The 19,520-nt window shown below is 40.2% G+C and overlaps 1 protein-coding gene across 4 annotated transcripts in view; it reads right to left on the reverse strand.

Annotated features, from left to right (window-relative positions):
- Positions 1-17,851, reverse strand: part of TRIM24 (tripartite motif containing 24) — a 94,876-nt gene extending 77,025 nt beyond the window's left edge. For 2 of the 4 annotated variants that reach the window (XM_027101786.1, XM_027101785.1), the window contains exon 1: positions 17,143-17,611. In XM_027101786.1, the coding sequence (XP_026957587.1) occupies positions 17,143-17,506 (364 nt within the window). In that variant the 5' untranslated portion in view covers positions 17,507-17,611. Of the gene's footprint in view, positions 1-17,142 lie in introns of all 4 variants that reach the window. The other 2 variants (XM_027101783.1, XM_027101782.1) reach the window with 2 other exon arrangements.
- Positions 17,852-19,520: the final 1,669 nt, after the last annotated feature.

A 19,520-nucleotide genomic window follows, 5' to 3' on the forward strand; every position in this document is an offset into this window, starting at 1 on the left:
TAAATTGGACTTTATCAAAATAAGAAATTGGGGATACTTGAAGAAACAACTAAGGCTGGTAAACAAACAACATGAGATGAATCTAGAAACTCTTTGTTTTGCCAGAAAGTAAGAAGTGTTCAAAAATCAACAGGGGTGTGTCAAAGGACAAGATGTCAACTTGAAGGATTTGTACTACCCAAATGGGAACAATTTGATTACCAAAACAAAAAATTAAAGAAATGGATTATTACATATTAAATAAAAAATTTCATAAGCCCATAATGATAAATAAATGGAAAAGGAAAATGTCACTGAAACAGTAAATTATCAACCGATAAGCATGGAATGATATAAAAATCACCATTTTGCAACATCAGAGTAATAACTGATGAAAGCATGAATCAGCAGTGGATGCCCATCAAAAAAGTTTTTGGGAACAGAATATTCACACAGACCCCAAAGTACCTCACAGGATGTTACGTATTAATTACAAAGGGGAGAAAAGACATCTTTAGGGTGGAGAAATCTGGCATTCACCTCCTTAAACAAGTGATCAAAGCCAACACCAATAATAATGGGACAGAATGAGATCATGGTTTCCTAATGTAAAGCACTGAAAAGGACACATCATTTATGCCCAAAATGCTGCTTCAGTCTGGTTACAATAAGGAGAGAGAAACCATACATTAAGTTTTAAAAAAGAAGTTTAATATAAATATTTGTTAACCACATGAAGGAAATGGGTTAACAAAACTGGTCAGTAAGACGCAGAGAGAACTCTAAAGAATACAGGTATAATATCAGACATGATGTGATACGATATGGCATAATAGCCACTGCCTCTAAGGCTGAGACAGAATGCCCAAGGAAGTATTTTCCCTCCAGGGCTGATATTAGACTTTGGTGGAGAAGGCACAGCGGAGGCTTGCACTTTGGTGCTGCACCAGAGGGATTTGTTGGAGATCCAGTCTTTGGAACTCGTCCACAAATGTATTCTATGGAACGTGCTGGCAATCTGTATCTTGGATCCTCACAACATCCCTTCCATCCAAAAACAAAAACAAACCAAAAAACCCCACAACTGGGTTTTTTGTTGTTGTTGTTGAAAGGCAATATTGGGACTATTGGCAAAATCTGAATATGTATTACGTATTAGATAACAGTGTTGTATCATTGTCAAATTTCTTAAATTTGGTAACTATACTGTGCTTACATACATGATTATCTTTGCATATGTCAAAACTCATCAACTTGTATATTTTAAATACGTGAGGCTTACTGTATGTTTAATCTTATCTCAATAAAGCTTAAAAACACTTTTAAGAAGAGAATCTCTATTCTTCAGAGACACATTGACATGTTCAGGGCTGAAGGGTCATGATATTTACAATTTACTCATATGGGTCAGAAAAAAACAACTAAGTATACTAACACGAGAAATTTAAAGAAAATATAGCAAAATCTGGTATCCTTAGTAAGGGTACATAAGAACAATACTAGCTAAGTTCTTAAACGTGGTCTTTATGCTTGAAAATCAGTTGGTTGGATACAGTCTCAACTCACATTTTCTTTCTGTGAAAATCTTAAAATCTTTACTCCACGGTCTTCTGGACTCTAATGCTGATGTTGGAGTCTAATGATAATCTGACATTCTTTCCATTATAAGTGATGTAGTCTTTTTGTATAGCTGTCCAAAGTGTTTTCTTTTTCTTTAAAGCCCTAGAACACGTTTCAGTGGTGCCTGTTCTGTTTCAATTTTCCTAGGCACATGGTAAGACCTTTTAATACAGATGTTGATCATCCTTTCAACATTTTCTCAGATTGTAATTTTTTTCTGTTCTGTTGTTTTAGTACTCTTCATATTATAAACATCCATTTATTTATGGGTATGTGAATATAAGATCTTGTCACTTTCTCTATGAATTTCTTTGATCTCCTTCTCTACTTGTTTGATTTGTTTTCATCTGTCTTTTTCCATCCTTTACTTTTTTTTTTTTTTTGCGGTACGCGGGCCTCTCACTGTTGTGTCCTCTGCCATTGCGGAGCAGAGGCTCCGTATGCACAGGCTCAGCGGCCATGGCTCACGGGCCCAGCCACTCCGTGGCATGTGGGATCTTCCCAGACCGGGGCACGACCCCGTGTCCCCTGCATCGGCAGGCAGACTCTCAACCACTGCGCCACCAGGGAAGCCCTCCATCCTTCTTCTTAAAAAAAATTTATTTACTTTTACTTTTTATTTCTGGCTGTGTTGGGTGTTTGTTGCTGTGTGCGGGCTTTCTCTGGTTGAGGTGAGCGGGGGCTACTTTTTGTTGCGGTGCTGGGCTTCTCATTGCGGTGGCTTCTCTTGTTGCGGAGCACGGGCTCTAGGCACACAGGCTTCAGTAGTTGCGGCACGCAGGCTCAGTAGTCGTGGCACACGAGCTCTAGAGCGCAGGCTCAGTAGTTGTGGCGCACGGGCTTAGTTGCTCCACGGCATGTGGGATCTTCCCGGACCAGGACTTGAACCCATGTCCCCTGCTTTGGCAGTTCTTAACCACTGCGCCACCAAGGAAGCCCCCATCCTTTACTTCTTTTATGGTAGTTTCTAGAGTGTCTATTCATTCAAGAACTTTCTGGTTTATTTTCATTTCTGAAACACTTCTAATTTTATTCCTTAACTGTCAGTTTTTCTTTTCATGACATCCTATAGCACAGCCAACTCATTTCTAAACTTTTGTAATTATGGTTTATGTTGTTTTTACATAACATACTGTTTTATTTGTAGAAATAGGTTTCATTATATCCCTACTTTAAGACCTAGGTACAATGCTATCTCAATTTCTTTAGATCTATTATTGAGGGCTATTGTCCTTTTTTCTTATGTAATATCTTTGAATGGTGTAAAACCACAGTAGATTCCATAATTCGTAACAAGGGACTTTCCTGTATTTATAAGAGAAGTTTCCTATGTAGAGGTTGTTTCCTAGATTCAGAGTTCTAAGGTTTCCTCTTACATTTTTACCACAAAGTATTCAAACCTATGGTACCTTAGTGTAACCACTTCTCTAATATTTTCTGAAATCTGCCTCCTCTGGTCCCCCTTCCCACATGTATCTGAACCTTCTCTCTTCTTAACCCCTAAATTCCTATCCTAGTCAACTTGTGTTTATTTGCAGCAGTTTCTTCTCAGCATGGCGCTCTGTTCTTTTCACTGAATATTTCCAAGAACCTCAGGTACCAGGCTGTCCTAGCTCCCCCAGACTTTCCTGTGGCAAACTCTTTGCTTCATTTCAGACTCATGTTAACAGTTTGTGGACCACACGTTGAGTAGCACTACCCTGAAACACTCTGCTGCTTCAGAGAAGGCATACAGGTATCACTATAAATTCTGATCTCTAGCAGCAAACATGATCTATAATCATACTACGTTTTACTGGGAAATGCCACCCACTTTGAGGACACACAGAGAAACCTTCTATATTTATGCCTTTTCTTGCCTTCTGTCCTGTTCACAATAAAGAAAACATTTCTTCTCCTATCCAGTCACTAATCTCTCCACCATGCCTTGGATCAATCCTACCCTGTCTTCTCAGAAGCTCACAAACTCACAAATCTCTTCTTCTGTATATTCAATAGCTCACTTGACTGGATCCCAAAATAGATCTACTATATGATCCAGCAATTCCACTCCTGGGTATATATCTGAAAAAAACAAAAACACTAATTCAAAAAGATATATGCACCCCAATGTTTATAGCAGCATTATTTATAATCGCCAGGATACAGAAACAACCTAAGTGCCCTTCAACAGATGAGTGGATAAAGATGTGTGTGTGTGTACACACACACACACACACACACACACACACAGGAATACTAGTCAGCCATAAAAAAGGACAAAATTTTGCCACTGGCAGCATCATGGATGGACTTGGAAGGCATTATTCTAAGTGAAATAAGTCAGACAGAGAAAGACAAATACTGTATGATATCACTTATATGTGGATTCTAAAAAAATACAACAAACTAGTGAAAAAACAAAAAAGAAGCAGACTCACAGATACAGAGAACAAACTAGTGATTACCACTTGGGGTGGGGGACAATATAGGGATAGGGAAGTGGGAGGTACAAACTACTGGGTGTAAGATAGTATTACAAGGATGTATTGTACAATACAGGGAATATAGCCAATATTTTGTAATAACTGTAAATGGAGAGTGACCTTTAAAAATTGTATAAATAGGGCTTCCCTGGTGGCGCAGTGGTTGGGAGTCCGCCTGCCGATGCGGGGGACACGGGTTTGTGCACCGGTCCGGGAGGATCCTGCGTGCCGCGGAGCGGCTGGGCCCGTGGGCCGTGGCCGCTGGGCCTGCGTGTCCGGAGCCTGTGCTCCGCGGCGGGAGGGGCCGCAGCGGTAAGGGGCCCGCGTACCAAAAAAAAAAAAAAAAAAAAAAAAAAAAATATATATATATATATATATATATATATATATATATATATATATAAACATGCTTAAGCCTTTCCTATTCACAAAAAAATAAACAAGAAATATTCCTCAACTCCTATTTTTTTCTCCCCAGGTACTGCCTTATCCCTTTCCTCCCTCCCTTCAGAAGTAAACTTTTTTGTTTTGTTTTGTTTTTTAACAGAGTTGGTAAACTTTTCCATCTATATCTCTTTACCTCCCACCCACCCCAATATGGTTTTCCCTTCTATCTCTCTACCAAAATAGTTGTGGCCTGCAAGCCACAACTACTGAGCCCGCGTGCCTAGAGCCCGTGCTCCTCAACAAGAGAAGCCACTGCAATGAGAAGCCCGTGCACGGCAACGAAGAGTAGCCCCCACTCGCCGCAACTAGAGAAAGCCTGCACACAGCAACGAAGACCCAACGCAGCCAAAAAAAAAAAATTCCTAAAGGTTTGTCCTAAGTGATCTCTACACTCTACTTTCCAAGAGTAGAAGGGAAGGAAACAGAGGGAAGACAACAAGGAGACCAAAAAGGAAGGGTCAGAGAAGTGGGAGAACTTGAAGAGCAAGTCTAAAAGATTGATGAGGACAGGAAGAAACGTAAATCAACATATACCAGTACAGAGACAGACAGACACTAAGAATCTCATGTGCTTTAGGCTCTCTTCCTGGTTATGCTTGATGCTGATATATATAGTCAAGAGATCCCAGGGAGACTATTTATCCATAATCAAAGATCTTCTGGTATTTCTTTGAGGAATAGGGTTGTTTTGCAACTTCAAAGAAGAGAATTTGAAAAATGTTTTTAAAGACTAGATAAACATGCAAAAACACTGAGGCAATTCAGCTGATATTTATATGTTCACGTGTTGTTTTAAACACAAATATTTGAACATGCACCCTACATATATATTTATTATGTACATATGCTAAAGTACTAGTGTATCTTGTACATAGTAAATCACATAAATATATTTTTAAAGAATGAAATAAATGCTTTTAAATGTATTGCTAATCATGAAAGTTTCATACCGTTACTGGCTAATGGTCCAAGATGTCATATACACTTATGGCACAGTTCATTAACATAGAGGATGTCAATCAATTTCAAAGAGTCTTCTTATTAATTTTGAAACTTTTAGGCCCAATTCTTGTTAGACCTAGTTAATCATTGCTGTCAACTTCACAACAAGACTGACGAAGAGCCTATAAAGGATCAGTTCTGCCATTTTATGCTGCTATGCTTGCAAAATTAGCATTATCTTTATCACAGCTGAATTATGAGACTTCAAAGATTCAAGTAATTTAAGCCTGGTGGGAAAAATCACAACTCCATCAACTCCATACACCTGATAAAATTAAACACAAAATGAGGCAGCAACGGTTACAAGCTTTCTACAGAACATGGATCTCCTTGCCTGCTAACCCACCATTGACTGCATATTCAGGTATCAAGAATGCAAGTATCTATCCCCCTACAAAACACTGAAAAAGTCATTAAATATGAGCAGCCCTGATTTCTCTGGGCTCAGTTTTCTGTATTTTCCTAAACTGGGTAAGAACCAAGCCAACAGTACCCAACCTTGATTACAGACTTAAATGGAACTATCTCTACACTTTTTTTTTTTTTTTTTTGCTGTACGCGGGCCTCTCACTGTTGTGGCCTCTCCCGTTGCAGAGCACAGGCTCCGGACGCGCAGGCCCAGCGGCCATGGCTCACGGGCCCAGTCGCTCCGCGGCGTGTGGGATCTTCCCGGACCGGGGCACGAACCCGTGTCCCCTACATCGGCAGGCGGACTCTCAACCACTGCGCCACCAGGGAAGCCCTATCTCTACACTTTTAATTAGAATTGGGATCACTTTTTTTTAAAAGAATTTATAATTTTTTTAAATGAATGAAGTATAGTTGATTTACAATGTTGTGTTAGTTTCAGGTATACACCAAAGTGATTCAGTGTTTTATATATGTATATAAAATATATATATATTCTTTTTCAGATTCTTTTCCATTATAGGTTATTACACGATACTGAGTATAGTTCCTTGTGCTATACAGTAGGACACTGTTGTTTATCTAGTTTACATACAGTAGTGTGTATGTGTTAATCCCAAACTCTTAATTTATCCCCCCACCTTTTCCCCCTTTGGTAACCATAAGTTTGTTTTCTATGTCTGTGAGTCTATTTCTGTTTTGTAAATAAGTTCATTTGTATCATTTTTTAGATTCCACATATCAGTGATATATGGTATTTGTCTTTCTCTGACTTACTTAGTATGATAATCTCTAGGTCCATCCATGTTGCTGCAAATGGCATTATTTCATTCTTTTTCATGGTTGTATATACGTACCACATCTTCTTCATCCAGTCATCTGTCAATGGACACTTAGGTTGCTTCCATGTCTTGGCTATTGTAAATAGTGCTGCTATGAACATTGGGGTGCATGTATCTTTTCAAATTAAGAGTTTTCGTCTTTTCCAGATATATGCCCAGGAGTGGGGTTGCTGGATCATATGGTAAAACTCTTTTTAGTTTTCTAAGGAACCTCCATACTGTTCTCTATAGTGGCTGTACCAATTTACATTCCCACCAACAGTGTAAGAGCATTCCTTTTTCTCCACACCCTCTGCAGCATTTATTATTTGTAGACTCTTTGATGATGGCCATTCTGACCAGTGTGAGGTGATTCCTCATGGTGGTTTTGATTTGCATTTCTCTGACAATTAGTGATGTTGAGCATCTTTTCGTGTGCCTGTTGGCCATCTGTATGTCTTCTTTGGAGAAATGTCTATTTAGGTCTTCTGCCTATTTTTTGATCAGGTTGTTTGTTTTTTTGATATTGAGCTGTATGAGCTGTTTGTGTATTCTGGAAATTAATCCCTTGTTGGTCACATCATTTGCAAATATTTTCTCCCATTCTGTAGGTCGTCTTTTCATTTTGTTTATGGTTTCGTTTGCTGTGCAAAAGCTTTTAAGTTTAATTAGATCCCATTTGTTTATTTTTGTTTTTTTTCCATTACTCTAGCAGATAGATCCAAAAAATACTGCTACGATTTATGTCAGAGTGTTCTGCCTATGTTTTCCTCTAGGAGTTTTATAGTATCCAGTCTTATGTTTAGGTCTTTAATCCATTTTGAGTTTATTTTTGTATATGACATTAGAGAATGTTCTAATTTCATTTTTTTTACATGTAGCTGTACAGTTTTCCCAGCACCAATTATTGAAGAGACTTTTTCTCCACTGTATATTCTTGACTCTTTTGTGGAATATTAATTGACCATAGATATGTGGGGGGGATCATTTTTTATGGCTATTGCACATGTGCCCTACATCTTATAATTTAGGGACTTTCCAGACTGTTGAAACCGAGGGGCTTTTTTGAGTGGCATCCATATGGAACTTCTCTAGGAATGGAGATTAGACCCTAACTTCACTAGGGTCCTGGTAATGGCCTACCATGATCTTCAGTCTTTTGACAGTCATTTTAGTTAAAAATAGATGTGAAAATCCATAAACTTACTTATCCAAATTGTGTTACAATTTGTGGGAGAAAAAAAAAACACAACGGGGTCTGCAGTAGAGAAATCCCATCACCTCCAGGGCAGCTGTGTATAGTATTGTTTTTGTTTTTTTCTTTTATGAGAAGATTTATTCCTAGTTCTAGGTCCCAATCTTCCAGGGCTCTAAGCACAATTAAACTTGGTGGGTAGGTGAGGGGAGACCCATTCAGATACAGCACAAGGGACTGCCTAATTTTAGAGGGCAAATGAGGATTATTCTTGTTCCATCTGCTAAACCATGTATTCCCTGGGGCTACATACGCCACACTTATTTCTAACTCACACAAAGGTAACTTTTGGACTTGCAGCAGCCCTGACTCCTCCCTCAGGATACTTTGTGTACAATATGTGCAATGTATCCAGTTAACATGCTTATTCATGTGACCACAACAATCTACACATCAAGTACTTTCCAGCTTAATTTATGCAAATAAGTTCTAATGTTTTCCCTCACCTCACTAGAATTTTATTTCATAATGCAGCACACATCCCATTTTAGAGACTGCTGGTCTAGTGCATACTTGAAAATGCACATAAAATTTGAGAAAGGGGTCAAGGTAACAGGAAGACACGAGAGATGTGTGCATCTAGGTGATAGTTTAAATTGGTGCGGTCTCTAAGAAAAATTAAAGGGACAAATCTAAGAATCTAAGAACCAAAGTTTGCTGATTACCCACATTTGAGTATATGAAAAAAGTGCAATGTGATTAAAAAATGGTCTTCGGACATCAACTTTTCACCAGGACAGAGTAACTAGTACCAAGACAAGCTTGCCTGACATGAATAACTATATGTAACTGGGAAGAATAAACTCAGGAAGTGAGCCCCTATAATATCTTGATTGTCTGCCTGGGAACTATATCCTGACCATGGTACAGGGAACTAGAGGCTCAGGAGAACACAGCTTAGGAGCCAGGGGAAATTTGGGGCTATGAAACAGATAAGCACTGGAGAGAAGGGAACTGCACAGAGGAAGGGTGCCAGTAGTCTATGTAGGGTTTCTCCAAATTCTTGGCTGAAGGCTACCACTCATGTGCAGAGTGAGACTTACCAGAAGTCTACCAGAGAGCAGCTGCTAAGGGATTGAGAGAGGAGCAAAGATACTAGAGGCCCAACAGGAACAAAAAGAAAATAAATAAAAAGATGGTAATCTTAAATTGGACCATACTAATAAATTACTTAAAATGTAAATGAATTAAACAATTAAAAGCAAAATTTTACAACTTGGATAAAAAAGCAAGACACAACCATACACTCTCTACAAGAGATACACTTTAAATATAAAGGTTAAAAATAAAAGGATGGAAAAATAAACAATTTAAACACAAAGATAAGAAAACTGATTGCTAATTAATATAAGACATTGCATAGGTCATGAAACAGTAGTATGAATGATAGAGAGGAACATTTCGTAGTGTTAAAAAGGGCAGGCAATTCATCAGTAAGACAAAGCTTCAAAATACTTATAGCAGAAACTAACTGGATTAAAGGAATAAAGAGAGAAATCAACAATCATGATTGAAGACTTAAACATTCTTCTTTCTATAACTGATAGAACAAGCAGACAAAAACAAAAACAACAACAAAGGGACTTCCCTGGTGGTGCAGTGGTTAAGAACCTGCCTGCCAATGCAGAGGACATGGGTTCAAGTGCTGGTCCGGGAAAATCCCACATGCCGCAGAGCAATTAAGCCCATGCGCCACAACTACTGAGCCTGCGCTCTAGAGCCCGTGAACCACAACTACTGAGCCTGTGTGCTGCAGCTACTGAAGCCCATGCGCCTAGAGCCCGTGCTCTGCAACAAGCCACTGCAATGAGAAGCCACGCACCACAATGAAGAGTGGCCCCTGCTGGCTGCAACTAGAGAAAGCCTGCATGCAGCAACAAAGACCCAATGCTGCCTAAAATAAATAAATAAATTTAAAATATGTACAGCTTTAAAACAAACAAAAAACCAAACCTAGCAACAACAAAAAGAATAAAAATATAATTTTTTTTTACAACACTATCAACCAACTTGACCTAATTGACATTTACAGAACACTACTCCCAACAACTGTAGAATTTAAATTCTTTAAGTGCACATTCACCAAAATAGATGATATGCTAGAATATAAAATGTCTCAATAAACTTCAAAAGATTTAAACCCTACAGAGCATTTTTTTTACTACAATGAAATAAGCTATCTAGAAAATCCCCCATATGCCTATAAATTAACACACTTCTAAGCAACCCATTGGTCATAGAAGAAATTACAATAGAAATTTAAAAAATTTTTAATGGAATGTTAATAAAAACACAACACAAAATTTGTCTGAGGTGGCTAACACATGCTTAGAGAAAAAACTGTACCTTTAAAGCAGAGACAATAAATAAAATTAACAAAGCCAAAAGTTAGTTGATAAACCCTTAGTAATAGTAACCAAGAATAAATATGAATTACATATAGAAACAAAAGGGGATATCATTCAACTCCTGAAAACACTAAAAGGATAAGGGAATATTGTGAACAAACTCATGCCAGTAAATGTACAAACTAGCTGAATCATATAATTTTCTTCAAACAATTTACCAAAATGGATTTGAGAAGAAACAAAAAATCTGAGAGCCCTTTCTCTATTAAAGACACTGAATTCCTAATCAAAACGTTCCCCGTAAAGAAAACTCCAAGTCCAGGTGGATTCACTGGTGAATTGTCAAGTATTTAAGGAAGGATGCATAGCAATTTTACAAAAACTCTTTCAGAAAATAGAGATGGAGGGAACACCTCACACCACATTTTGAGGTATTACCTTGATACCAAAATCAGATAAAAACACAAGGAAAGGGCTTCCCTGGTGGCGCAGTGGTTGAGAGTCCGCCTGCCGATGCAGGGGATACGGGTTCGTGCCCCGGTCCAGGAAGATCCCACATGCCGCGGAGCGGCTAGGCCCGTGAGCCATGGCCGCTGAGCCTGCGCATCTGGAGCCTGTGCTCCGCAACGGGAGAGGCCACAACAGTGAGAGGCCTGCGTACCACAAAACAAAACAAAAAAAAACCCACAAGAAAACCATACCACCAATGTTCCCCATGAAGAAAAAAAAAAAAAAAAACCCCAAAACCCCTTAAAGTGTTAGCAATTCAAATCCAGAAGTACACAGAAAGGATAATACATCATGACCAAGTGGGGTATACACCAAGAATTCAAGACTGGTTTAACATCTGAAAATCAATGTAATTCACCACAGCAAAAGAAAAAAAAAGAGAAAAACCATAGATCATTTTAATAGATACAGAAAATGCATTTGACCAAAATTTATCATTCATTCATGATAAAAAAAAACCTTCAGTACACTTGGAATAGAAGGGAACCTCTTAATTTTGATAATGGGCATTTATAAAAAACAAACAAGCTAACATACTAGTGGTGAATGACTGAATGTTTTACCCCTAAGATCAGGAATAAGAAAAAGGATGTCATCTCTCATTTAATATTGAAATTAAACTTCTATTCAATATGCTACCAGAAGTCCTAGCTAGTGCAATAAGGGAAGAAAATGTCATAAATTATAAAGGATGAAAAGAAACAACTACCTGCAAGTAACATGATAGTCTATGTAGAAATTCCTAAGGAATCTACAAAAAACTACTAGATATAATAACTGAATTTAGCAAGAGAGTAGCATACAATCAATATACAAAAGCCAATTGTATTTCAATATATTAGCAACAAGTAATTGGAAATGAAAAATTTTAAAACACCAATTTCAATATTGTTAAAGAACATTATCATAAAATATTTTAGAATAAACTTCACAAAAATTGCCCAAGACCACTATAAGAGTACTGAAATTAAAGATCTAAATAAATGGGAAATAAAACATGTTCATGGATAGGAACAGTCAATATCATTAAGATCATTCTCCCCAAATTGTTATCTAGATTCAATGCAATTCCAATCAAAATCATAGCAGACTTTTGTGTAGAAATTGATAATTCGATTCTAAAAACTTGTAAAGAAATGCAATGACTTTAAAGGGCCAAAACAATTTTGAAAAAGAACAAAATTGTCCAATTTCAAAATCTGCTTAAAAAGCTAAATTAAAAATAAAAAAAAATTATTAGTACTGAACGAATAGATCAATAGAATAGAGAGTAGAGAAACAGAACCATACATATATGTTCAACTGACTTTTTACAAAAATGCCAAAAGTAATATAACGGGGAAAGTATTCTTTTCAAAAAATGGTGCTTTAACATACGGTTAAAAACATAAACCTCAACCTTTAACTAGCACAAAAATTACCCAAAATATATTACAGATCTAAATATAAAAGCTAAAGCTATAAAAGTACTGAAAGAAAAGACAGGAGAAAAATCTAAGTAAACTTGGAGTAGGCACAGAATTGTCAGAACACGAAAATCACTAACCATAAAAGAAAAAGAAATTATAAACTAGATAAAATTTAAAACTTCAGCTTTTCAAAAGACACCATCAATAAGAAGGTATAGTCAGGGAGTTTAGGATGGACATGTACACACTGCTATATTTAAAATGGATAACCAACAAGGACCTACTGTACAGCACAGGGAATTCTTATCAATGTTATTTGGCCTGGATGGGAGGGGAGTTTGGGGGAGAATGGATACGTGCATATGTATGGCTGAGTCCCTTTGCTGTGCACCTGAAACTATCACACTGTTAATTGGCTATACTCCAAAATAAAATAGAAAGTTAAAATAAAAAAGAAAATGAGGGACTTCCCTGATGGCCCAGTGGTTAAGACTCCACACTTCCAATGCAGGGGGTGCAGGTATGATCCCTGGTCGGGGAACTAAGATCCCACATGCCGCATGGTGCAGCAAAAAAACAAAAAAGAAAAAGAAGATGAACAAGCAAGCAAAAGGAGTGGAAGAAAATACCTGCAATATGTGTATGTAGACAAGCGCCAGGAAACTGGACATATATAAAGAATTTTTACTTTTCAGTAACAGGCCAAATCATCTAGTTTTAAAAATCTACAAAAGCCTTAAACTGAAATTTTACCAAAAATAAGTAAGAATAGCCAATAAGCACAGGAAAAGATGCCCATTATTATTCATTGGGGAAATGAAAATTAAAATCATGAGATACCTCTTCAAACATGTTAGAACGGCTAAAATTAAAGACTAACACCACCCAATTAGTGAGGACGTTAACTTGAACTCTCATACACTGCTGGAGGGAATGCAAAATGGTACACCAGGGTAAACATACACTTATGACACAAACAAGGAATTCCAATTCTAAGTATTTACCCAAGGAAATGAAAACATATTGACATAACGACTTGTCTACAAGTATTTATAACTGTTTTATTCATAACAACCCCAAACTGAAATCAACAGTAACTTCCATCAACAGGTGAATATTGTATACAGATCTTAAATCTTAAATCCTTTGTCATTATATATTGTATTCGAAACGTGATTAATACCTTTCTCCAAGAACCAAAAGAAATCAGCTCCCAGAATTGATAGCTGTATCTTACAGACTGCCAGTTAATAAAGAGGACTGATGGACTCACATTTTACTCTCCCTTGACCCCTTTCAAAAGTGTGCTCTCAGTATTCTTTAAAAATAGCTCTTAGAGCTTGCTACTCTTTGGCTGAACGGTACATCCACACTACAAAATATTGCACAATGTTGTAACATTTCTCCAAGATCAGTTTGTCTCCTGACTTCATGTACCAATATGTACCTAAAGAAAATGTTTTCTAAGCTCTTCCCTCTTTCCTGGACATTACTGCATACTAAGAAAATGAAAGTCGGGACTGAGGTAGTAAACCAACTTTAGCTTGTGGTCACTCACCCTCATTCCTTCCAACTGGTAGCCTTACAAAAGTTTGAACCAACGTTCTCAATGGAGGCTTGGTGGCTAGTGTAATTGTGTCTAAGCATTTACAAATTATATGTTTGTTGCTATAAATTAGCTTTGTTTCTTCTTTAAAACAGTCAAACCATTATGTTGATTTTTGTAAAAAATACGTGTTAGAAAAGACTTGCTTTCTATAAAGTTCATTTAGGATATAACAAAGGGAGCAGCAAAAAGTACTTAATAGAAAGGGAAACTAGGTCTGATACTGTGGAGAACACTACACCTTGAATTTTTAATTTTCTAAAGAATCCTCTTTGATCAACTGTACTGTGGAATATAATACAGCTTGAGCTAAAAAAAAACTCAAAAAACCCCCCAAAAAACTAGGGTTTATGATTATACTCTAGAACTCTAAAACTATGACATACTGGGCTCTCTGGGGTGAGAGGCCTAGAAATCTAGATGCTCAACAAGCATACCAGGTGATTCTAGTAGAGCTAAAATTTGAAAACCCCTATCTAAATCTAAGAGTATAATTGCAACACATGTGGCTTCAACAAAACTTGTTTTGTTTGGCCTACAGAACGGGTCTACATTGTGTGTGCGCGCGTGTGTGCGTGTGCCTGTGCATTTTTAATTACTTGCCAATATCTAATACTAGAAAAACATGACATAAAAATCCAGACTCCAGACTTCTCGTTAAAAAATAAATAAATAAAATATCCTCCAACCCTGGCCCTGCGCTGTCACAGGACAATGTGCTGCAGCTAAGTACAGTTTGCTCCCCTTTCCTTTCACTCCCCACCATTCCCTATTATTTTACCCCAGGCTCATAGTTCTCCATCTCAATTACTTGCTTAGCTCCTGAAGGTAGTTTGACCTATGATGCCTGTACCCACAAGTTCATTAGGAGAATGAAGAACAGAGATAATCAAATGAACCCTATTTATTTACAGTTGATTCTTGAACAAGTTTGGGGTTAGGAGTGCTGACCCTTCCGCCACTGAAATTTCGAATATAACTTACAGTCGGCCCTCCCTATCACCAGTTCCGCATCCTTGGATTCAACCCACCGCAAATCTTGTACTACTCTAGTATTTGCTATTGAAAAAAATCTGTGTATAAGTGCACCCTTGCAGTTCAAACTGTGTTGTTCAAGGGTCAAGTGTAGTTCTGAAATATATTGCCTAAACTTTTGTTACAGCTAGTATTAAAATAAGTTTGCAAGGAGAGAGGCAGGGAGAAAATATTCAAGTTATTAAGACTCAGGATAGTATTTTTAATTTATTGAAGATAGCCCTAACTATTTTTTAGAGGTGTATGTGAAAGTATCATTTAACAAAGGCTTCTTCTTTCTTAGTATAAAAACAAAAACATTATCTTCCAATTTAAATGCTTTCCTGAACTCTTGCTTACAATACAAACACAAAGGTAAAAAATATTTGGAGACTGGAACATTTTGAGAACTCTATATAATTGCAAACTTGCCTCAGAGTTGAGGATCAGAGCTTTTATTACCCACGGTCTCATTCATTCAGATCTAAATGTCATGGCCTGGCACACAATACATCTTAATTCTAGAATTATGCAAAATTTAGTTCCTAATTAGCTACTGGCCCATTTGATCATTTAAAATATAAATAAAAGAAACACTTAAATGTGTCTAAAAATTAAGAACTAAAATTTAAGTTTCACCTGTACTAACTTTCCAACAGGTGGGCCATGGCAGAGCAAATCAGCGTGAAGGATTCGAGATTTTACCCTACTTGTAAGCTAACAAAGTAGCTTCCACGGATGCTGGTTGAAGACAGGAGACTTGTGGGTCAGATACAAAGGGCAGTTTGTTACTTCCAGTAATAATATAAGCCAAAGTGTCAACATTTTTGCACTGGTTTCCAGAGGCCTGGTTCCCACCTGGCAAGGTGAAGAGGGGCAGCTGATGCTTGCACAGGCAATGGGTTGTGTTGCAGAAGAGGAAACCTAAGCCTAGGGAACCCTCTTCTTTTATGATGGGCAATAAGCATGCCTGCCTTTCACTCCAGAAGGTGACATCTATCTTTATTATACAGCACCACATGCATGGCTATTCTTTGCTCTGGTGGAAGACACTATCTCTACCTTCCAAGGCTCTTCCTTATACAAACATCCTTTAAAAACAGAAACAAAGGGCAGTCAGTACCTCCCCTGGTAAGACCTGCAGAAACAGAGAAACCCACGGAAAACTGTCTCTCTCAACTAGACACTGTTCCTAACATATAATTAAATCAAGAATCTAACACTACAACCTATTTAAAAGCATCAATTTCATATGTTCTTTGACCTAGCTCAACTGTTTAATCTGCACTTTATCTCTAATTAAATCAACTAGTCCCTTTAAAAAAGGCAGTATATATTAAAAACGAATTATTTCCACTTTGTATTTTTTAAACGGAGGTGCTCAAATATTTGCAATATAAACATTTAAAACCTCAATTATTCTACTAGAAACAATTTACTGTGCTTACTTTAAGTGTTTCAAACCTGTTAACGTTAGCAATGGGAACTACCTGTCAAAAGTCTCATTATACAGTAACAAACACCACAAAGAGAACAGTAACTTCAACATTTCCAGCTGCTGTCCACAAAATACAAGAAAATGCGGCACCCCAAATCACTTTGTTCTGTTTCTCTTTACCATTTACTGTCTCAAAATAAAATCTCCGAAAGAGAAGGACAACAAAACACCGTCTCTTAGTTCCTTTGTCCCCATCGGAGAGGAGAGAACTGGGGGCTCATTAAGGTAAATAACCCAAAACATGCAAGACAAAAAATAGACGGCATCCGATCTGTAATCAATCATCAAAGAAAGTCACCATCACTTCATCTTTATCCCTCCCTCCCCCTCTCCAGCTCAAATAACATGGGTACATACGAGATGATTAGGATCACATGGACCTGGACAAAGCTTTGGGGAGGCAGAGGGCAGCGGTTAACTAGATGCAGTCGTCAAAGGACCCGAGATACTACAGCAGACTCCAACAGAGGTTTTCAAAAGTACGGGTCGCATGGGCCATGCACCCGGGGGGAGAATGCTGGGGAGCAGCAGCAGCAGCGCGGCCAAGTCTACAGCGCCGGTGGAAGTTGCTCGCGGGGCGCGCGGTACGCCGCACAACGCGCGGGCCCTCCATGTCACCGCCGGCAGCACAGACCCTCCTCGCCCCTCCCCCGCCGCGCACCCCGGGCGGCGGCGACATGACAGCGGGTCGCTGCGCCGCTCCAGGGCGCCGGCCTGCCCGGGCTCTCCACCCCCTACCGCGCCCGCACCCGCCTCTCACCTTGGGTAGCGAACGGCGAGGAGCCGCTGACCGGCGAGCCGGAGGCGGGGACGGGCGGCGGGGTCTCGGCCGAGCCCAGCATGGGGGCGGGCAGCATGAGGTAGCGCTGGGGCGCGGGCAGGCAGCGCTGGCAGAAGGAGTGCAGGCAGGGCAGCAGCTTGGGCGCCCGGCTCTGGATGTTCTGGTGGCACACGGCGCAAGTGTCCAACAGGTTGAGCCGGGCCGCCTCGCCTCCGCGCTCCGAGTCGGGGCCCTGCCGACTCTCGGCCTCGTTCTCCCCGCTCGGCGGAGCCGAGGGCCCCCCGGCGGCCGCCGCCGAAGCCGCCGCGGCCGCCGTCGCCGCCTTCTCTACAGCCACCTCCATTGTCCTGCCCCCGCCGCCGCCGCCGCCGCCGGGAAAAGACGAGCGGGTTCTCTGCCCGCCGCCGCCCCCGACGACTTCCTTCTCCTCCTTCTCCTCCCAGGCCGCCCGGGTGACTCGTAGGAGAGGGAGGGAGTCCAGGAGTCCAGAGCCAAGGAAGCCTCCTCAGGCCCCGGGGATCCGCCTCCCGGGTGGCGCGGCCGGAAGAAGGGGATCTGTCAGTGGGGACTGCTCTTCGCACCGGAGAGGCTGCGCCCCGTCCGCTTCGCCAACCGCCGCGGCTCTCGTCAAATCCGCCCAGCCCGCCCTCGCCTCCCGGCCTTTCTCTCGGGCCCCAGGACCCACCTCAGGCCCCGCCCCCTCCCTCCCTCTCCCAGCAACCGAGGCGACGGCAAGGAGTGCGCCGCCCAATAGCCGCCGCGCCTGGTCGGGGGGCGGGGCGTGCGGAAGCCCGCGAGGCTCGGACGGCCGTTGCGAGAGGCTGGGAGGTGGGAGGTAGCTTGCCCCGCCCCGCCCACCGAGCTCCTGGAACCGCGGCCTCTGATTGGGCCTTTGTGTGTGTTTAGCTCCTCTAAAAAGATTAAGGGTTCATTTGTTAACGATCGACCACCTAATTCGGTCCGCCTGTGTTAGCTCCTCCTACGGGGCGGGGCTTCACTGTGTCTGCCGGACATTGTAAATTAAGTAACTGCTACGAAAAACTCATTTTACTACTGCAGACAGGGGTCCTGTAGGAGGAATAAATATGGTGGGAGGGTAGAAGGATGACGAAGTGGAGAGAGTGAAAAGCAAAGGAAAGAATTTTGAAAAATGGGAAAATGTTGTGTAGAAAAGATGTTGTGGAGGAGGCATGGATTTTGCCACCTGAATTTACTCATCTCTATGATGAGTTGCGAGCATGAAGAGTAAGAGGGGAGGTTCTCTTGCAAGTCGGGAATTTTTAAAGGGTTTCCCCAATGAAAAAGGTGAAATGAATTTTTAAAGTCAGTGATTTGCTTTTTAAGTGAATAAAAATGGTTTATTTTCCAAGGAGTTAATATATATTGTTTGAAAGTGTTTTATTGCATAAACATGGCATCATTACAAGAAATAGAAACAAATGTCAATACTGATAGCCAAATAATTCTAAAATATTCTTTTTCATCCCCCCAACCCCACCCCACACTTATATCAGAAGTTACACATATTTTCACTCTAAAAATGGCCAAAGGGGGCTTCCCTGGTGGCGCAGTGGTTGAGAGTCCGCCTGCCGATGTAGGGGACACGGGTTCGTGCCCCGGTCTGGGAAGATCCCACATGCCGCGGAGCGGCTGGGCCCCTGAGCCATGGCCGCTGGGCCTGCGCGTCCGGAGCCTGTGCTCCGCAACGGGAGAGGCCACAACAGTGAGAGGCCCACGTACCGGGAAAAAAAAAAAAAAAAAAAATGGCCAAAGGGCCAACTCCAGGCATCCTAGCTCTCCCTCGAGACCTTACCTTTCCCAAATTATTCCTCTCCTAGCAGCCTTTTTCCCAAACAGATCCTTAAATCCAATTTCCATAGGCCTCCAGAGTGAAGTTTTCCTTCTTAATGACATTCAAGGGCTATTTATTTTGTATAGTAGTAGTTTCTTAAACCTTAGTTTGGATAAGAATCACCTGGCAAATTTACTTAGACGCTGATCCTTGGACCCCTCCCCATATTCAATTTTAGCAGCATCTCCTGATTGTGATGTGGATGATCCAGGAACAGCTTTAGAGCAACAATTTTCTTATCCCACCTGTTATCCCTCCAAATTTCATCCCCATACACCTCTCAAGCTGAAGCTCCCACTACTTTATGCTCCAGCAATTTTAACTCTTCCCTGCTTTACACGTGCTTTTCCCTTTGTTTTGAAATGCCCTTCCCTCTGTACCCTGTTTTTGTAGCCGTACCTTGAAAATCTTCATATAGTAGGAAAGCAAATTCTGTATTAAAAGTAATGCTTTTAATATGCTAATAATTCATTGTAGAGGTGGTATACAGGATTCAAGCAGACTG

Source organism: Aethalodelphis obliquidens, unplaced genomic scaffold (genome assembly GCF_003676395.1).
Source record: "Aethalodelphis obliquidens isolate GAN/ISIS:26980383/991018 unplaced genomic scaffold, ASM367639v1 scaffold5, whole genome shotgun sequence".
NCBI classification, from domain to species: Eukaryota; Metazoa; Chordata; class Mammalia; order Artiodactyla; family Delphinidae; genus Aethalodelphis; species Aethalodelphis obliquidens.